General features: G+C 37.1%; 1 protein-coding gene across 1 annotated transcript in view; it reads right to left on the bottom strand.

The window, feature by feature from the left end:
• The window catches only part of CSMD1 (CUB and Sushi multiple domains 1), a 1,215,136-nt gene that overhangs the window by 673,187 nt on the left and 524,505 nt on the right, over positions 1 to 17,444 (bottom strand). Inside the window, exon 6 of the mRNA XM_017887857.1 lies at positions 14,766 to 14,853. Within this exon, the coding sequence (XP_017743346.1) occupies positions 14,766 to 14,853 (88 nt within the window). The remainder of the gene's footprint in view (positions 1 to 14,765; positions 14,854 to 17,444) is intronic.

Here is a 17,444-nt window from a genome sequence, read left to right as displayed (position 1 = left end):
TGAAAGTGTTTTCCAATGATGAGGTTTCCATACACCTTATTAGACGACATTTATGCTATCAAACAGGTTTTTAAAAGCAAGCCCATCTGTGTTTAGTCACCTATCTCTTCTCATATCATGGATGACAAACACCAGGTAGGCCAATGGTTACCAACCTCGCTTGCACATCAGAATCACAGGAGGCGCTTATAAAAGTCCTAACGCTGAATTACCTACACTAGTCACCATAATCTACTTTAGAATAAGATTCTGCAAAATTTTCATGACTCTGTTTAGGGGTGTCAACAAACTTTAAGACTAAAGGAAGCCTGTGAAATCATCAGTAATATGCAGAAGACTTACCAACTATAGGTACAATATTAAAGCAGTGAGCATTGAATAACAACCAGTGCATTGATTTGGGGGCCGTTCTCCCTGCTCCCTGATTTTTCCAATTCGTTTGAAAACTGAGATTCTGAATCTGGTGATTCATTTTGTTTCCCCCTACGTCTTCACCAGAAATGTGTTGAAGGAAAGAGTTAGTGTTCACAGATCAGAGACAGTGTGATAGGACATTCTGTCTATAGCGATCACGTTCACAGGGACAGGAAGTACAATGGTGGTTGCCAGGAGATGTGGGTTGGGGAGGATGGGAAGTTACGGCTTTATGGGTATGGAGTTCCAGTTTTGCAGGATGAAAAGAATTCTGGAGATGGATAGTGGTCATGGTTGTATGACCACGTGAATGTGTTAATACCATTGAACTGTACACTTAAAATGGTCAGGATGCTAAATTTTATATTACGTGTATTTTATCACAATTAAACATTCTCTTTAAAAATCCTTATGCCTGGTCCATCTTCCTGACCTATTAAACCAGAACCTTCGGGGTAACTGGAGTGTGTTTAATGGCACAGTTTAGAGCCCCCAGGAAAACCAGATCACTTTCTCTCTCTGGGGCAGATCAGTGAACACTGACTCTCTTCTTCCCTTCAACACATTTCTGGGGGAGGCATAGAGGAAAACAAAATAAATCACCCGAGATTCTGAAGCATTTTAAAGGAATTAGAAAATTAGGGAGCAGGGAGAATGGCCCCCAAATCAATGCACTGGTTGGTTATTGAACATTCACTGCTTTAATATTGTTCCTAAACTCTTTTGCATATCACTGATGATTATCTCACAGGCTTCCCTTAGCCTCAAAAGTTGTTGACACGCCTGAACAGAGCCATGAATTTTTTTGCAGACTCTTATTCTAGAGTAGAATACGGCAAACACATGACTAGGAGGCACAGAGTGTTTTATCTCAAATGTATGGAAGAAATAATCCCATCTCCTATTTCAACCCATTCTTTTACAGATGAAGAATTAAAAAAAAAAAAAAACACAGAAAAAGTATTACAGAAGGTCATTTTGAAGACCTTTAGATTCAAATAGTCCCCAAGATGTCATATCTGATGATCACAACCAAGTGGGCTTTTTATTGATAATTCATCAACTATCTTTTTGCATTGTGAAGCTAATAAATTAATATAGGCTTAAGTAACAATCACCTATTTTCTCAGAAGACTATTTAAATGGATATTTTGTTGTGATGAAAACCTTAGTTTTCTACTGCAGATATTGAAAAGACCATGGAAGAGAGAGGGAGGACATTCCACCAGCCCCATTTGGTGACTTGTTTATCAGAAGCAGGTTTAGCCACATAAATATTATCTGAAACATTCACAGTGTTCATTTTTCAAAGTGACCTAAAGGCTTCAAGAAGTGTCAATGGGATGTTATCAGTTGTGGAATTTCTCAAGTAGTTCTTAAAAATGCGGCTGATGCCCTTTGAAAGAGCAGTAATCGTTGGCAAATATTTTTCCTAGTCTAGTTCAGTTTCCTAGTAACCATGAATCCTCCTCCAAAACCTACAGGCATAGGAATATGTTAGGTTCCTTAAATTTTTTTTCAGTTGTAAAAACACTTTGGACCATGGCAGGATACTTACGTGCTGCAGACTCAAATGCAGCATGTCAGGAAAGGCCTGCGAGCCAAAGCCTGCTTTTTTTATATGACAAACCTGGACCGAGTGCTTGAGCCCACTTTGTCCTCCAGCACTTTACTGTTTCTCCCCAGTTTGTCCTCCTCCGCCTTACTGTTTTCTCCACTAGGCAAGAGAGTAAAAATCACTTACAGAAACAAACACTGGTTCAAGAAATAAGATCATGCTTGAGTTTCAAAAAATAAAAGATAGTTCTTTGTCTTCCACCTAGGGACATGGAGTGGAAAGGGATTATGTCACAAAAGGGGAATTTTTTTTCAACAAGAAACCAGCTTGAATGTTTTAAAATTCCCTCTTGTATTCATTATAGTTTCCGAATTCCCTTAAGAAAACAACAACAAAAACTCTGATATATGGACTTGATTCTAACTTTGCAAACGCTTCTTCTATTAGTAAATTTTTTAGTTGATGGGAAAAAGGAATAACAATCATAATCCAATGATGTCTATATTTTCCATTTTTTCTTCTAGTTGTACATAAATGATCTAGCAAATGGTCAGAGCTTAGTGCTCAATACAGTATATGTTGCAAAGAAACAGCAGCTTTTTTATTGGGAATAATTATATTCTTACATGTTTACTCATAAATCAAAATTTTGCATATTGAATCAGTATTTATTGTTGCCTTAAAACCTGTAAATGTAAATGCATTCCTGATATAAAAGCAAAATTAAATGACTTAGTAAATAATGGCCGAATGCTTTCTTTGAGGCAAGCTCTATACTGAACACTGGAAATGTGATAGTGAATAAAACAAAGTTCTTCTCTTTATGGGGCTTACAGTCTTGTGAGGAGATAGAAAATATGTAGACATGAACTATGCTCAGTCAAGTAAGATTGGAAGCATAGACATGCATAGAATTTCTGGCTGGTCAGTGTTAGAAAGTGAAAGGAAAGGACAGAGGGAGGAAGGCTGCAGAGACGAAAGGTCCATTTCATATAGTGTGGCCTGGAAGTAGCACAGAACAGGTACCTCAGAGGGTGACGCTCCGAATTCTAAGATCTGGATTTTCAATGCTCAATATATAATAGATCTCTTAGCATTGCTGAAAAGGCAGAAGATGTCAACATATCATGGAAAACATGAGAAGGATCATAGAAATGAAGATGTGCTAGAGGAGAGCCAGTATCACATAGGATACCAACCGAGAGATCAGTGTATGCATCTGCTCTAACTTTATAAGTATGTGAAGTTTATAAAGTATATAAATGATGAAAATAAAATAGTAAGCAAGAAAAGGATCAAAGAAGACAAAAAGCAGGTGGACATACAGGAAGGGAATAGCTAGAGGTCCCTAACATGTCTCCACTCTACTCTCCATCAGGAGAGAAACATAGCATCAGTGCCCTTGGACACACAGGCATAACCTGAGTGTGTAGCTTTATTGCTTGTGGTATCCAAGGGCATCAATGTGATAGCATTTATCTCTTGACGAAGAGAATAGCGAGAGTTATCTAGGGGGCTCTAGCTACCCCCATGCTGTGTGTTTACCTGCTTTTGGGCTTGATTCTTTTCACAATAAAACTTATAATGTGCCTGTGGTTTCTCTCATTTCTTCATCATTTAAAAAATGATTCAATAACACAACTTAATAGAAAGTTTTATTTTTATTTATCTTTATTTTTTTAAGAAGGAGTCTCACGCTCTCACCCAGGCTGGAGTGCAGTGGTGCGATCTCAGTTCACTGCAACCTCCGCCTCTAAGGTTCAAGAGATTCTTCTGCCTCAGCCTCCCGAGTAGCTGGGACTACAGGTGCATGCCACCATGACTGGCTAATTTTTGTATTTTCAGTATAAACAGGGTTTCCCTATTTTGGCCAGGCTGGTGTCGAACTCCTGACCTTGTGATCCACCTGCCTTGGTCTCCCAAAGTGCTGGGATTACCGGCGTGAGCCACCACACCCAGCTGAAAGCAATTCTTACTGAAAAGAACACCAGATTTACTCCCTGGTCTCTACACAATCTCTAAGTACAATTCTTTACATTTTCATATAACAAGAGACAGGTGCCTCTGCTCTCACTGGAGCTGACCTACAATGAAGAAATAATAAAACCTTTGCAGCAATACTGTAATAACTATAAGTAAAATTATCAATATGCTACAAGGAATGAAGATAACTAAATGTGGAAACTAGAAATGAGCTGTTGTTTATCAAAACACACGGGCTATGGATTTGTCTCTGCTTCTTATTGACTATGTGATTTTTTTCCCTTAATGTACTCCAGTTTCTCCTTCCATTTGATGACACATAATTCATAAAGCATATTTCAAAACAGAATGAAAAATAAACATGGGATCCTTGAGATTAAAATATGCTAAGACAAAGGACAGATGTTATTAGCATAAATAGTAACAGGCACATATCAAATACATAAATTAACTATTTAGTTTTTAAGTCATAAATATCACTCAACCCCCAAATTCCCTTTAGAGCCTATGTTACGACTCTCTATTTTTAATTGTTAATCTATTCTCCGATGAGCAGTGGTTAACTTGATTGGTTTAGTAGACTATTAATGAGGTGATGTCCATATATCCCTAGAGACTGGCTTGTTAGCCTCAATTTAATCCATTCAACAGAGACGGCTTCTACCTTGTGTTGGGTCCAGTCATACAAAATAAAATCAATAAGGCCTCTCCCCTTCCCTTCAAAACCGCATGACTGTAATGAGAAACCCAAAGATGCTGGTAAACGTTGAAATCGTGAGATGACATGAAGTTGGGAGTAAAGAGCTCCTCGTTCTGCAGAGAGAAGCCAACCCTGTGGGTGGGAGAGGACAGAGGTGGGCCAAGGTGAAGTCACTTGTCTTTTAAGGACAGGATGCAGTCTGAGAAATGCATCGTTAGGCAATTTAGTGGTTGTGCGAACATGCTAGAGTGCCCTTACACACACCCAGATGGTGCAGCCTGATACACCTGGGCTTTATGGTACAGCCCAGGGCTCCCAGACTCCGAACCCAAACGGCATGTGACTGGAATGAATATTGTAGGCAATTGTAACACAGTGGTAAGTGTTTGTATATCTAAGTATATCTAAACATAGAAAAGGAGCAGAAAAAATACGGTATGAAAAACAGAAAATGTCTCTCATTCATATAGGGTACTTATTCCCTATGAATGGAGCTGGCAGGGTGGGAGGTGCTCTACGTGAGTCAGTGAGTAAGTGGTGAGTGAATGTGAGGGCCTAGGACATGTCTGTACACTCCTGTAGACCTTAGAAACACTGTAACCTTGGGCCACAATAAATTTATTGTTTTTCTTTTTTCAATAATAAATTAACCTTAACTTACTGACACATTTTACTTTGTTACAACTTTTTTTTTTTTTTTTTTTTTTGAGATGGAGTCTCACTCTGTCTCCAGGTGCAGGGCTGCAGTGCAGTGGTGTCATCTCAGCTCACTGCAACCTCCACCTCCTGGGTTCAAGCAATTCTCCTGTCTCAGCCTCCCAAGTAGCTAGGACTATAGGCGCGTGCCACCACACCCAGCTAATTGTTTGTTGTTGTTGTTCTGTTTTGTTTTTCTGTGGAGATGGAGTCTCACTCTGTCACCTAGACTGGAGTGCAGTGGTGCGATCTTGGCTCACTGCAAGCTCCGCCTCCCAGGTTCACGCCATTCTCTTGCCTCAACCTCCCAACTAGCTGGGACTACAGGCGCCCGCCACCACACCCAGCTAACTTTTGTATTTTTAGTAGAGATGAGGTTTCACCGTGTTGGCCAGGATGGTCTCGATCTCTTGACCAAGTGATCCGCCCACCTCAGCCTCTCAAAGTGCTGGTATTGCAGGTGTGAGCCACCATGCCTGGCCTACTGTGTTACATGTTTTAACTTGTGACTCTTTTGTGATAATACTCAGTTTAAGACACAAACACATAGTGCAGCTGTACAAAAGTGATTTTTCTTCATATTTTTTTCTTATAAGCTTTTTTCTATTGTTCCTTTTACTTTTTAAACCTTTTTGTTATAAACTAAAACATGAACACACGCACTAGCCTAGGCCTGCACAACGTCAGCATCAATATCACTGTTTTCCACCTCCACATCTTGTTCCACTGGAAAGTCTTCAGGGGCAAGGACACGCATGAATGAAGCTGTCATGTCCAATGATCACAATTCCTTCTTCTGGATACCACCTGAAGGACCTGCCGGGGGCTGTTTACAGTTAACTTTTGTGTTTTTTATAAGCTGATGGAGTACACTCTCCAATAACAGTAGAAAGTATACCATTGTAAATGCATAAACTAGTACGACAGTCATTAATTCTCACTGTCAACTATGTGTTAGTCTTTTCTGTGACTGGCAGCATAGTACATCTGCCTTACATCAGGATTGCCACAAACATGTGAGTACTGCTCTGTCCTGGGAGGGAGCAGGGCTAGGAGATCACCAGGCAATGGAAATCTTTCAGTTCCATTAAAATCTTATGGGAAAACCATCATATATGCAGTCCATTGTTAGGCAGTGTATGACCGGATATTCTATTTACAAAAAGCACAAAAAATTATAGGGAGAACTATTCCGTCTCAGTCAGTTTTGCCTATTAAAGCCCCTCCTCTGTTTCTCCATTAACTGGCAATACTCCTTTGTGGAAAGACTCTCCACTGAGAAGAATCAGCGTGGGTGGTGTGGGTGGGGCAGAAAGGAGATGATACTTGATGAAGAACATGACTAAGAAGTAAACGAAGTGACTGGGTGCAGTGGCTCATGTCTGTAATCTCAACACTTTGGGAGGCCAAGGCAGGTGGATCACCTGAGGTCAGGAGTTCAAGACCAGCCTGGCCAACATGGTAAAACCCCATCTCTACTAAAAATGCAAAATAATTAGCCGGGTGTGGTGGCGTGTGCCTGTAATCCCAGGTACTCAGGAGACTGAGGCAGGAGAATTGCTTGAACCCAGGATGTAGAGGTTGCAGTGAGCCAAGATCGTGCCACTGCACTCTAGTCTGGGTGACAGAGTGAGACTCTGTCTCAAAAAAAAAAAAAAAAAAAAAAAAAAAAGTAAAGGAAGAAAGACAGGACACTGAAGGTGGGCAGGTGCCACCTGCAGAGGAGGTAGTGTCAGGACAGATACTGCAGCTCATGCAGAATCAGGGCTGTGGCCACATGGAGCTCTTTATGGACAGTCATCGAGGGGGTCACATTGTGGAAGAAAAGATAAAAGGGACATGAAAGCAGTTGAGAAGCTCAAGTTTCCGAGAATTCAGGGAGCTCCCTAAGTTCAGTTTCAGCATCTTTGAAATGTTCTTAAAAGGATAGAAGTAAGGATGTGAAATTTATATTTAAAAAACATGGCTGGGCGCTGCGGTTCATGCCTGTAATCCCAGCACTTTGGGAGGCCAAGGTGGGCTGATCATGAGGTCAGGAGTTTGCGACGAGCCTGGCCAACATAGTGAAACCCCATCTCTACTAAAAATGCAAAAAAATTAGCCGGGCATGGTAGCACACGCCTGCAATTCCAGCTACTCAGGAGGCTGAGGCAGGAGAATTGCTTGAATTGAGAGGTGGAGGTTGCAGTAAGCCGAGATCATGCCACTGCACTCTAGCCTGGGAGACAGAGTGAGACACTGTCTCCAAAAAAAAAAAAAAAAAATTGTAATGTCCAGCAGTGTGCATCACGGCCAGTGCTAGTCTACATGGATCCGTGGTGCCAATTACAACATGAGACACCCCTCACAGTGATCAGTTAAAGCAAGACTGTCCTTCTGTTCAGCATATGCAACACATGCTAAGCTGCATGACTTGGAACGCTGAGCTCAAGGGCAAATTTCAACCATACCTTGACTCCTCATTGGCTACTGTGTGAAGTCCACAAACTACACCCACCTTTCCAGTGGTCCTGCAGAGTGGGTGTAAAAACTTTTATTATAATTATCTGTGTTACAAACTATCAAGGTCAACAGGAGCTTTGAGATCAGTAGGATTCCAGCTTAAACTCCCAGCTCTGACTCCGACTAGATATAGCACTTTGTTAGGTTAGCATTCTGAATTTCAATGCTTCTACTTATAAAAACCAGGAAAATTACATCTGCCTGGACATAGGCTACATATCCTGTTAGCACAGAGAGACAGATGAACAATAGATGCCCAGTACACACCCATAAATTCTCAATCCCTGTCCGAGCTCCCTCCCTCAGATATTGGTATTTGAATACTTCCATCAATCTTACTCATAAATATTCAGTTGTAATGAATACACTTTGTCTTTTAGACAATGGTCTATGTTGAAAAATACTGTCAGAAAACTGTACCCAAACTGACTTGAATTCAAATAAGCAAGCTTTGTATTTTATGCTTTATTTTCTTTAGGTATCTTATAGATAATGATAGAATTAATATTTAGATTGTCTATGGAAAAGGGATTTCTCAAGAAACCAGAATAATTTATAAATGAAACCAGAGGAGGAATATTTTACCAACCTAAAAAAGTGAATTCTTTTTAATAAAACAGCCCCAAGTTACATATTCACAAAGGCTACCTGTAAATGGAGCTCATCTCCCATGTTTGAACCATGTGTTGTTAGTCTTGGATTACATGATAGTCATTAGTTTGTTATAAGAATTAAAATAAAACTGGAATTACCTTTCAATTAAAGAGAGTCCTCAAAAGACTATTAAAAGTAATCTTCCCTGCTTTTGTCCTTTTTTTTTTTTTTTTTTTTTTTGAGACAGAGTCTTGCTCTGTCCCCCAGCCTGGAGGGCAGTGGTGTGATTCGGCTCCTGAAGTTCAAGTGATCTCCTGCCTCAGCCTCCCAAGTAGCTGCGGAACTACAGGCGCACACCAACATATCCCAGCTAACTTTTGTATTTTTAGTAGAGACAGTGTTTTCACCTAAAAAAGTGAACTCTTTTTAATAAAAACAGCCCCAAGTTACATATTCACAAAGGCTACCCTGCAAATGAGCTCATCTACCCATCTTGACCATGTTGGTTGTTAGTTTGGATTACATGATTAGTCATTAGTTTTGATTATTAGAATTTAGAAAATATACATTTTTTTTTTATTTAGGCCAGGCTGGTCTCAAAATCCTGACCTCGTGATCCACCCACCTCAGCCTACAGTGCCCAGCCTTCCCTCCTTTTAAAACATCATCATTCACTATGTTGCCATTTCCATTGACAGTGCAAAACCAATGATAAGAAAAACTGATGCCAATTTTGCACCAATCAAGCAACAGCACCAGACAGTAGCAGAGAAAAGGTCCAGTGTCACTTAAGAAAGTCCTTGAGGGAGCAGGGAAAATGATTGTTTTAATAAATCATAACACTTGAATACGTAATGCGTCTCTGGGGCACGGTGAAGCCTCAGGAAGTTCTGGAGAAACAAACATCTATGCAATTGTTTCAGTTTTGAGTTGAGCTGGCTGATTGGTTTTCTATTGAACTCCTTTTTATTTAAAGAATGGCAGACAAACTATCACTGCTAAGATTTGAGTATTTGTCAGGTGTTTATAAAAATTGAACGAGTCTTTTACTTCAAGGAAAATGACTGACAAAATTTGAGCCCATGACAAAGTTAAAGTTTTCTAATTTTCATTAGAAATAAAATTGTAATTTTCATGTCTAATTTTCTAATGAAAATTGGAAACTTTTCAAAAGGTTATATCTACCATCATGAGTTTGACAGTTTTTCAATGCTTACAGATCTTTCTAATGAAATACATGATAATATCAACAAATATATTTTTTTAGATAATTTATAGGACAATGTATAAATATTTGAAAAACCTCATACCTCGATGAATCACTATTTTCAAGTGACCGATGTATGAGGTACGAAATCATGCACATACAAAAAATTAATTCAGGAAAGAAGTTCAGCCAATAAATTTTGATGTATAAAATAAAAAATGTTTATTTTCAAAATCCCATATTCAAATGGCATCTAAAATTTAAGATGATATCATTTGCCAATTTTTGTTATAGTGTCAAATAATATATTCAGTCATATAATAAAAGATTCTAAAATACTAATTTCTTTTCAGCTATATGTAAAGCTGGATTTTAAAAAATATTTTATTAAAACAATATTGTGCAACAGATTAAATACAGAAGCATATATAACAATCCATATAAAATATTATACCCTAATAATAATTCAAAGAAAGCTAAAATGGCTATGAAAATGTAAGCCAAATGTGGTTTCAGAGTAAAAAATATTACTCAAGATAAAGAAAATCATTTCATAACATAAAAGGTATTAAACAAAAATACATGGCAATTTTAAACATTTGTGTACCTAACAACAGAGCTTCAAAATACATGAAGCAAAAACTGATAAAGCTGCAATGAGAAATGGCAAATTCACAATTTTAATAGATTGTTTAGATAAATCTCTCTCAATAACAGATTTGACAATTGATGAGAAAATTAGTAAGGATCTCAAAGCCTTGAACAACACTGTCAACCAACTTGATCTAACTGACATTTATGGAACACTTCACCCAACAACACTAACATATGTGTTATTTTCAAGTTGTCATGGAACATTTACCAAGATAGAGCATATTCTTGCCCATAAAGCAATTATCAAAACATTTTTAAAAGTTTGGATCTTATAAAGCATAATCTCTAACCATGCAGATCCTTGGAAAATATCCAGATATGTGGAAACAAAATAGAAAACTTTTAAATAAATCATGGAACGAAAAAGTAATCAGAAGGGAAACTATAATGTAATTTAAGCTGCATGAAAATAAAAACACAGCTTATCAAAAATTGAAGAGATGCAGCCAAAGCATTCCTTAGAGGAAAATTCATAGCAGTAGACACCCATATTTAGAAAAAATAAAGGTCTTAAATTACTGACCTCAGCTTCAACCTTAAGAGACTAGAAAAAGAAGAACAAATGGAGCCCATAGTAAACAGAGGAAATAAATTAATAAGAGGTCAGAGCAGAAATCAATGAAATTAAAGACAAACTAAACAATAGATAAATGTATATAAAAATAAATTGCATTTTTTGGAGAAGTTCAATAATGTTGACATGTTAATAGCCAGATGGACCAAGTAAGATTTTTTTAAAATTACGAATATCAAGAATTTGAGCTGTGAAACTGCTACTCATTTATAGGATAATAAAGAAAAATAAGAATAATTTTAAGCCAACAAATTTGACAACTTAGATGAAATTTTAAAATTTCTTGAAAGACACACACTATCAAAGCTCACTGAAGTAGAAGTAGATAATCTACATAAGCCTGTATGTAGAAAAGAAGTTCAACCTGTAATTTAAAAGCTACTTGTAAGAAAATTCCAATTCCAGGTAGCTTCCCCGGTGAATTATTCCAAACATTTAGCAATGAAATATTAACAATTATACAAAACTCTTCTATGGTATTCCAGAGGACAGAACATTTTTCAATTAATTTTGAGACCATTATTACTCTGACAGGAACAAAAAAAAAAGTCTTTGTAAGAAAGGACTACTGCCTATGATAACTCACAAACATACCTGTAAAAAACTAAACATTTTAACAAGTCAAATTCAATAATCCATAAAAAGAAAAATACATCATTACAAATTAATTTTATTCCAGAATATTAGTTTATTTTTAACATTGGGAAATCAGTTAAGTCCTCACATTCACAAAATATACAAACAAAAATGGTCATCTCAATAGATGTAGAAGCAGCTTTTGAAATAATTCCAAATTCATGTCTGATTAAAACACACATACACACACACACACACCCCTCAAAATATTACAAATAGAAGGATAGTTCCTCAACCTAATAAAGGACATCTATGAAAAACCAACAAGCAATGTTATAATTATAATGAAAGCCAGAATACTTTCCACCTAAGCTCAGGAATAAAGGCAGAGATGTCTCACCATTTCTATTCAGTCTTGTAAAATAGTTTCTAACCACTGCACTTAAACAAGAGAAAGAAATAAAGAAATTCAGATTGGAAAGCAAAAATTAAAAATCCTTTTAGTTACAGATAACAAAATCACCTAGGGAGAAAGTTCTAAGAAATCTATCAAAAAAGCTACTATAACTAGCTTATCTCTGTTATGTATATATTTGTATACACATACAAACACCATAGATGATACAAATAACATTTTACATGTGTATTTAATTTAAGAGAAAACGTAATCTTTCAAAGCATTTTCCCAGGTGTTACCATATTTGATTGCTATTGCTACAAACATAGAGACATATAAACAACATAATGATTTCCCAAAAAGCTAGGAAAGTGACAGATTGAAATTATGTTCTGAGATAAAGTTCTACAGAAACCTGATCTATATTCCATCCCTGACGGGCCATACATCTGCACAACCTAGATTCTCGCTACCTCCACCCCAGCCAGATCAACACAGCACTCAGAGTTAATGTACATCCTGAATTTAAACCTCTTTTTCAGAAATAAGTCTAATCTGAGAATGAAATGGAGTAAAGATTGGCTGACTCACCTAGGATATGACTAAAAGTTTCATTATTACCCTTGTGCTAAGGAGACATTGGTACCTGAATATTCACAACTTCCCTGTTAACTTTTATAGCTTAAGCATTTTCTCTGTCTTTTTTAACATGAAATGCAATTTGAAGAATTTGGTATTCTCAGATATGAGTTAATTTGTTTTTAAAATACAGCTCTACAAAATTGACCAAAGAAGTTTCTAGGTTTCTGGGATGACAGGATACAAGATGGGCAGTTCCCCTCATACACAAAGTACATTTGATACGGAAAAGAGTTTATTTGTGCCACACACAGTTTTAGTCACTGAAGATGCAAAGATAAGACACTCTCCATTCTGGAGACGCTTAAGACAGGTGAGAAAACAGATGTGTGAGCACATCGTGATGATGCACTGTTGTCAACTCTAACAAAGGGGCACAGAAGGAAAGGGAAGGGAAGCAGGAAGAAGATTTTTCCTCAACAAGAGGGACATGAAAGAGGTGACTGTTGACACAAGGAAGGAAGACATAGAATGAAAAGCCCTTGGAAGAATGTGCAATTTTATCGGGTTGCTTTGTTTTTGAAAGAGATAAAATTCCTGAATAACTTCAAATGATCACTATTTTATAATATGATACTGGAAAACAGCATCCTTCTTTTAGCTATGAGCTGGTGCATCCATGCACCACACTCACTGGATTGCTCACAACTCTTCACAACCAACTCTTCCTCTGGAGAACTTCCCTGAGCCAAAGGAAGGAAGTCATTGATTGACAGGCAGGAAGGTGGGTACAAAAGGTGAGGCCTGCTTGTCAGTACAACTTGTAGCCCAGAACTCCCCATGGGAACAGACTGAAGTGAGTCTCCAGTAAAAGCATCTTTCTGCTTAGATTTTTACTCCAATTCTATTCCACTTCCTCTACTCTGCTCCTCCTGAGAGCACTTTTCCAATAAATTACTTCAATAAGAATTTGCATCTCAAGCTCTGCCTCAGAGGGACTTCAGCGAAACCACAAACTTCTTATATATTAGTCAAGATGTGCAATAGTTAACCTATATCCATTCCAACACTCTATTTCTTCATATCTATACTTTGTATCCTTTTCATGTAAAATAATACACCATTTTACCAACTTCATTATAGACACACTGCCATTTTTTGATTTTTCTATTCCTTTTAAAACTACCGTTGTTACTCCAATTTTATTAAATAACATTCCTTCTTCCCTCTCTAATAGTATCAGTACTTTTCTTCCATTTGTAGGCCACTTCAGTAGCCTTAGCTTTCTGAACCTTTTTTTTTTTTTCAAAATGGGACATTGTAAGAAGGAAAACACGTATCTTGCTTCTCTTTACTATTTTATTTTACAGCTGCTTCTAATAATAGTATCCATCTTGTAAGATGGAAAATGTGACAATTCTTGAACTCACTGAAATCAGTGTAAAAATCTAAAGTAAAGGACTATTATCACTACTGTATTCATAATGTAGCAACAGAAAATCAGTATCATCAGAATCCTAGTAAAATGATTCACATTTTCTGAATAAACTTTATTGGCTGATACTAACATTCATCATTCCTAAAGTTTTTTAATGAAATAACTATGAGGCGATAATTAAATATTTTACCTTCTATCTTTAAACATTAAAAAATTGGAATATGAGATTTACATGGTTTGGCTGTGTCCCCACCCAAATCTCATCTTGAATTGTAGCACCCATAATCTCCACATGTTGTGGGAGGGACCGGTGAGAGGTAATTGAATCATGGGGGCAGTTACCCTCATGCTGTTCTCATGGTAGTGAGTTCTCACGAGATCTGATGGTTTTTTAAGGGGATTTTCCTCCACTTTGCTCATTCTTCTCCTTCCTGTCGCCATATGAAGAAGGATGTGTTTGCTTTCCCTTCTGTCATGATTATAAGGTTCCTGAGACCTCCTCAGCCATGCTGAATTATAAGTCAATTAAACCTCTTTCCTTTATAAATTACCCAGTCTCTGGTATGTCTTTATTAGCAGTGTGAGAAGGGACTAATACAGAAAATTTAACAGATTATAAACAAAAAGTAAACTCTCTGAAGACAAATTTTGATTACACATATTTAGAGTTAAATTTTTATTATTGGTTCCTAGAGTATAAGGTGCTGACTCTAGAGTACCTGGAATTTTTCAGTATGATATGTTTTAGAATTCTACAGATAATATAGTTGCATAATGATTGCGAAGTTTTATCTTTACCTCAAAAGAATAAAAGAGTTAAACTAAACTTCAAGCTGAAATTATATATCTCTTAAAAATAACATGCTTTTTTCCATCACTATTGTATCTCTTACCTGAAGTCAGAACCTGCTCTTCTACCATTTTCTGGAATCCCAGGATCTGGACACATGTCAGAGACCAATGCAACACCTCCTTGGCTCACTGTCATAGAGAGAAACATTGTTAAAATGTTGTAGCTATTGAGGAAATACCCAGATAAAAAATGTATTCTAGGCATTTTCAGTTCTTTAATGATAATGACTTAAAATGTGATCTCCAAAGGAATTAAGACACCTTAAATACATTCAAATAAATGTTTATATTCTCACTGGTGAAAATCAAAGATGTGTTTTCCAGTGAAAGGATGATAATCTTTGGTTTTATTTCTCTTATTTTTAAGATGTCAAAATTTAATAAAAAATCTCATTTGTTCCTTATGACTACTTTTACACCAGGTTACAATTAACAGCATGATGAGAAAAATAGCATTATGAGAAAAATGCATGCACTTAGAGAGAAGAAAGCCTTCACTCATTCCCATAGATGACAACAGAGATGATATTTACTAAGTTCTATACAAAAGATACTTTAAGTAACATTACATATATTTTAAACATTGAAGTATTTATCATTGAACTAAAACCCATAATGGTTTCTTTGTTCAAGTGCACTGATTATTTCCTGAATTTCATGAAAAACCTTTTCTCCTGTTGGGACTTGCACCCAACAGGATGCAATGTTGGGACTGCGATGACAGAATAATTTTTAAAGAACTCATTTGTTTATTGGACAGAGTGGCTGTCAACTCAAAATTCATTTCACCCTGTATAATTTGTGCAATCAAACTAAGGCATTTCTTTTTTACTTTTCCCAGGAATTTGCTTAGCAGAGGGCTTGGGACCCAATTCAGTATAATGAGATGTGAGGGGAAGTCCACAGCAGTACTTCTGGGAAACATTGCAGGATGCTAATAAAGTGCATATCTATTTTACTCTGAAAACTTCTGTGTCCAGGTTTCAAATGTAGAACTATTGGTGTGATTTTGCTATAATCCGAGGATGGAGATAACAGCATGTATGGAATAGAAAAGATGTGTCAACAACCTGGACCTGCTACCTTATTTTTGAGGCAGAAAATCAACCAATTTAGGAGTAATATCGCAATTCTGAACATTCTGTTGTATTTATTATAGTTTATTTGCTATAGTTTAAATCCATTGCATAGTTGATTCTATTATTTGCAGCTGAAAGGTGTACATATAAACATACATTTTCTCATACATATTTTAAATGATTCCATAAGAAGAAAAGAATATGCCTGGGTATATGTGGAACTCGTGGAGCATTTGATTAAAACTATGCACAAAACAACAGTAATTATAGCAAGTTTCATTTAGTTTGTTTGGAGTCAGGGTCTAACTCTGTTGCCCAGGTGGGAGTGCAGTGGCACAATCATGGATCTGCAGCCTCAACCTCCCAGAATCAAGCAATACTCCCACCTCAGCCTCCCTAATAGCTGGTAGCACAGGCTTGTGCCACCATGCCCAGATAATTAAAAACAAATCTTTTGTAGAGATGGAGTCTAACTATATTGCCCAGACTGGTCTCAAACCCCTGGCTCAAGTGACACTCCCACCGTAGCCTCCTAAAGTGTTAGGATTGCAGACATGTGCAACCACGCCCAGTCAAAATTTATCTTTCATTGCTAAGTTAGAATAAATTTGGGTAACAATATAATCCTTCATTAAACACAAATTATATTGAATATATTATGTGGTTTCATTCTTAGTAAGTGCTTCACTATTCCAAATAGGTTAGATATTTTTTAGGTATTTTTATTTCTTTTTTAAAATAAGTTTTTTTATAACATCTAAACATTATTTTGCTGCATGATGTGAGAATTATCTTGAATTTCAAAATTTTATTTTCTAAATGTTTAATTTTCTCAATATTACATCAAAATAATCCAGCAAGTTTGGTGATAGCATCAGTAGACAGTGAGAAAGAAAGCTCCAGACCCATATTTCCCCACAGAAAGAGCAAAGAAATGACTACCGAAAGATTAAAATAATTTTATAGGAGCTCTAAATAACAGTAAAGCATCTATAACAACCAAGCAAATGCCCAGTGAGAAAAAAGATATTCGAAATAGGACTGTATTTCATGATGTTTTACTCTCCCTTGTTTCATACCATGACTTGTGCGGCACAGTGCAGTTGAGAGGAAGCGGCCAGATGACTAGTTTCCTCTCTAGGGATGGAGAAGCAGAGGCTTCTGGCTGGAAGCACGATGGTCTCTCTGTGGGCTGCCTGAGAGACTGAGCTCTGTCTTTCCTGATTTGCAGGTCAGATGAGGAAGGGCAGCATAATTGGGATCTCTGGCTAGAAGCCATGAGAGGCTGTGACAAGCACTGCTGTATAGAAAAATGCAGCAAAATTGCAAACCCATGGGTACCTTGGAGTAAGGGATTCCAGGCAGGGGAACACAATAGAACACATATATAAGGCCCCAATGAGAAGATGAGATGAGATTCTTTGGAATATTATTATGTTTAAAAGCAGCTGGGGAAAAAAATGAAAACAAAAACACAACAAAAGCTGCACACAAACCCAGACAGGACGTGTGCCCCCCAAAAACCTGAAAACACCCAAAGTCTTCAGTCCAGATTGATCTGAAGGCTCAGAGGCCCACTAATTAGTGAACATTTTCTACTATATTCCACAAAGATTGAGGGTGGTAGTTAATTCTTTTCAA

Source organism: Rhinopithecus bieti, unplaced genomic scaffold (genome assembly GCF_001698545.2).
Source record: "Rhinopithecus bieti isolate Rb0 unplaced genomic scaffold, ASM169854v2 scaffold_15838, whole genome shotgun sequence".
Classification (NCBI taxonomy): Eukaryota; Metazoa; Chordata; class Mammalia; order Primates; family Cercopithecidae; genus Rhinopithecus; species Rhinopithecus bieti.
The sequence above is the reverse complement of the archived record's forward strand: the minus strand, read 5'-3'. Positions and strand labels throughout refer to the sequence as shown.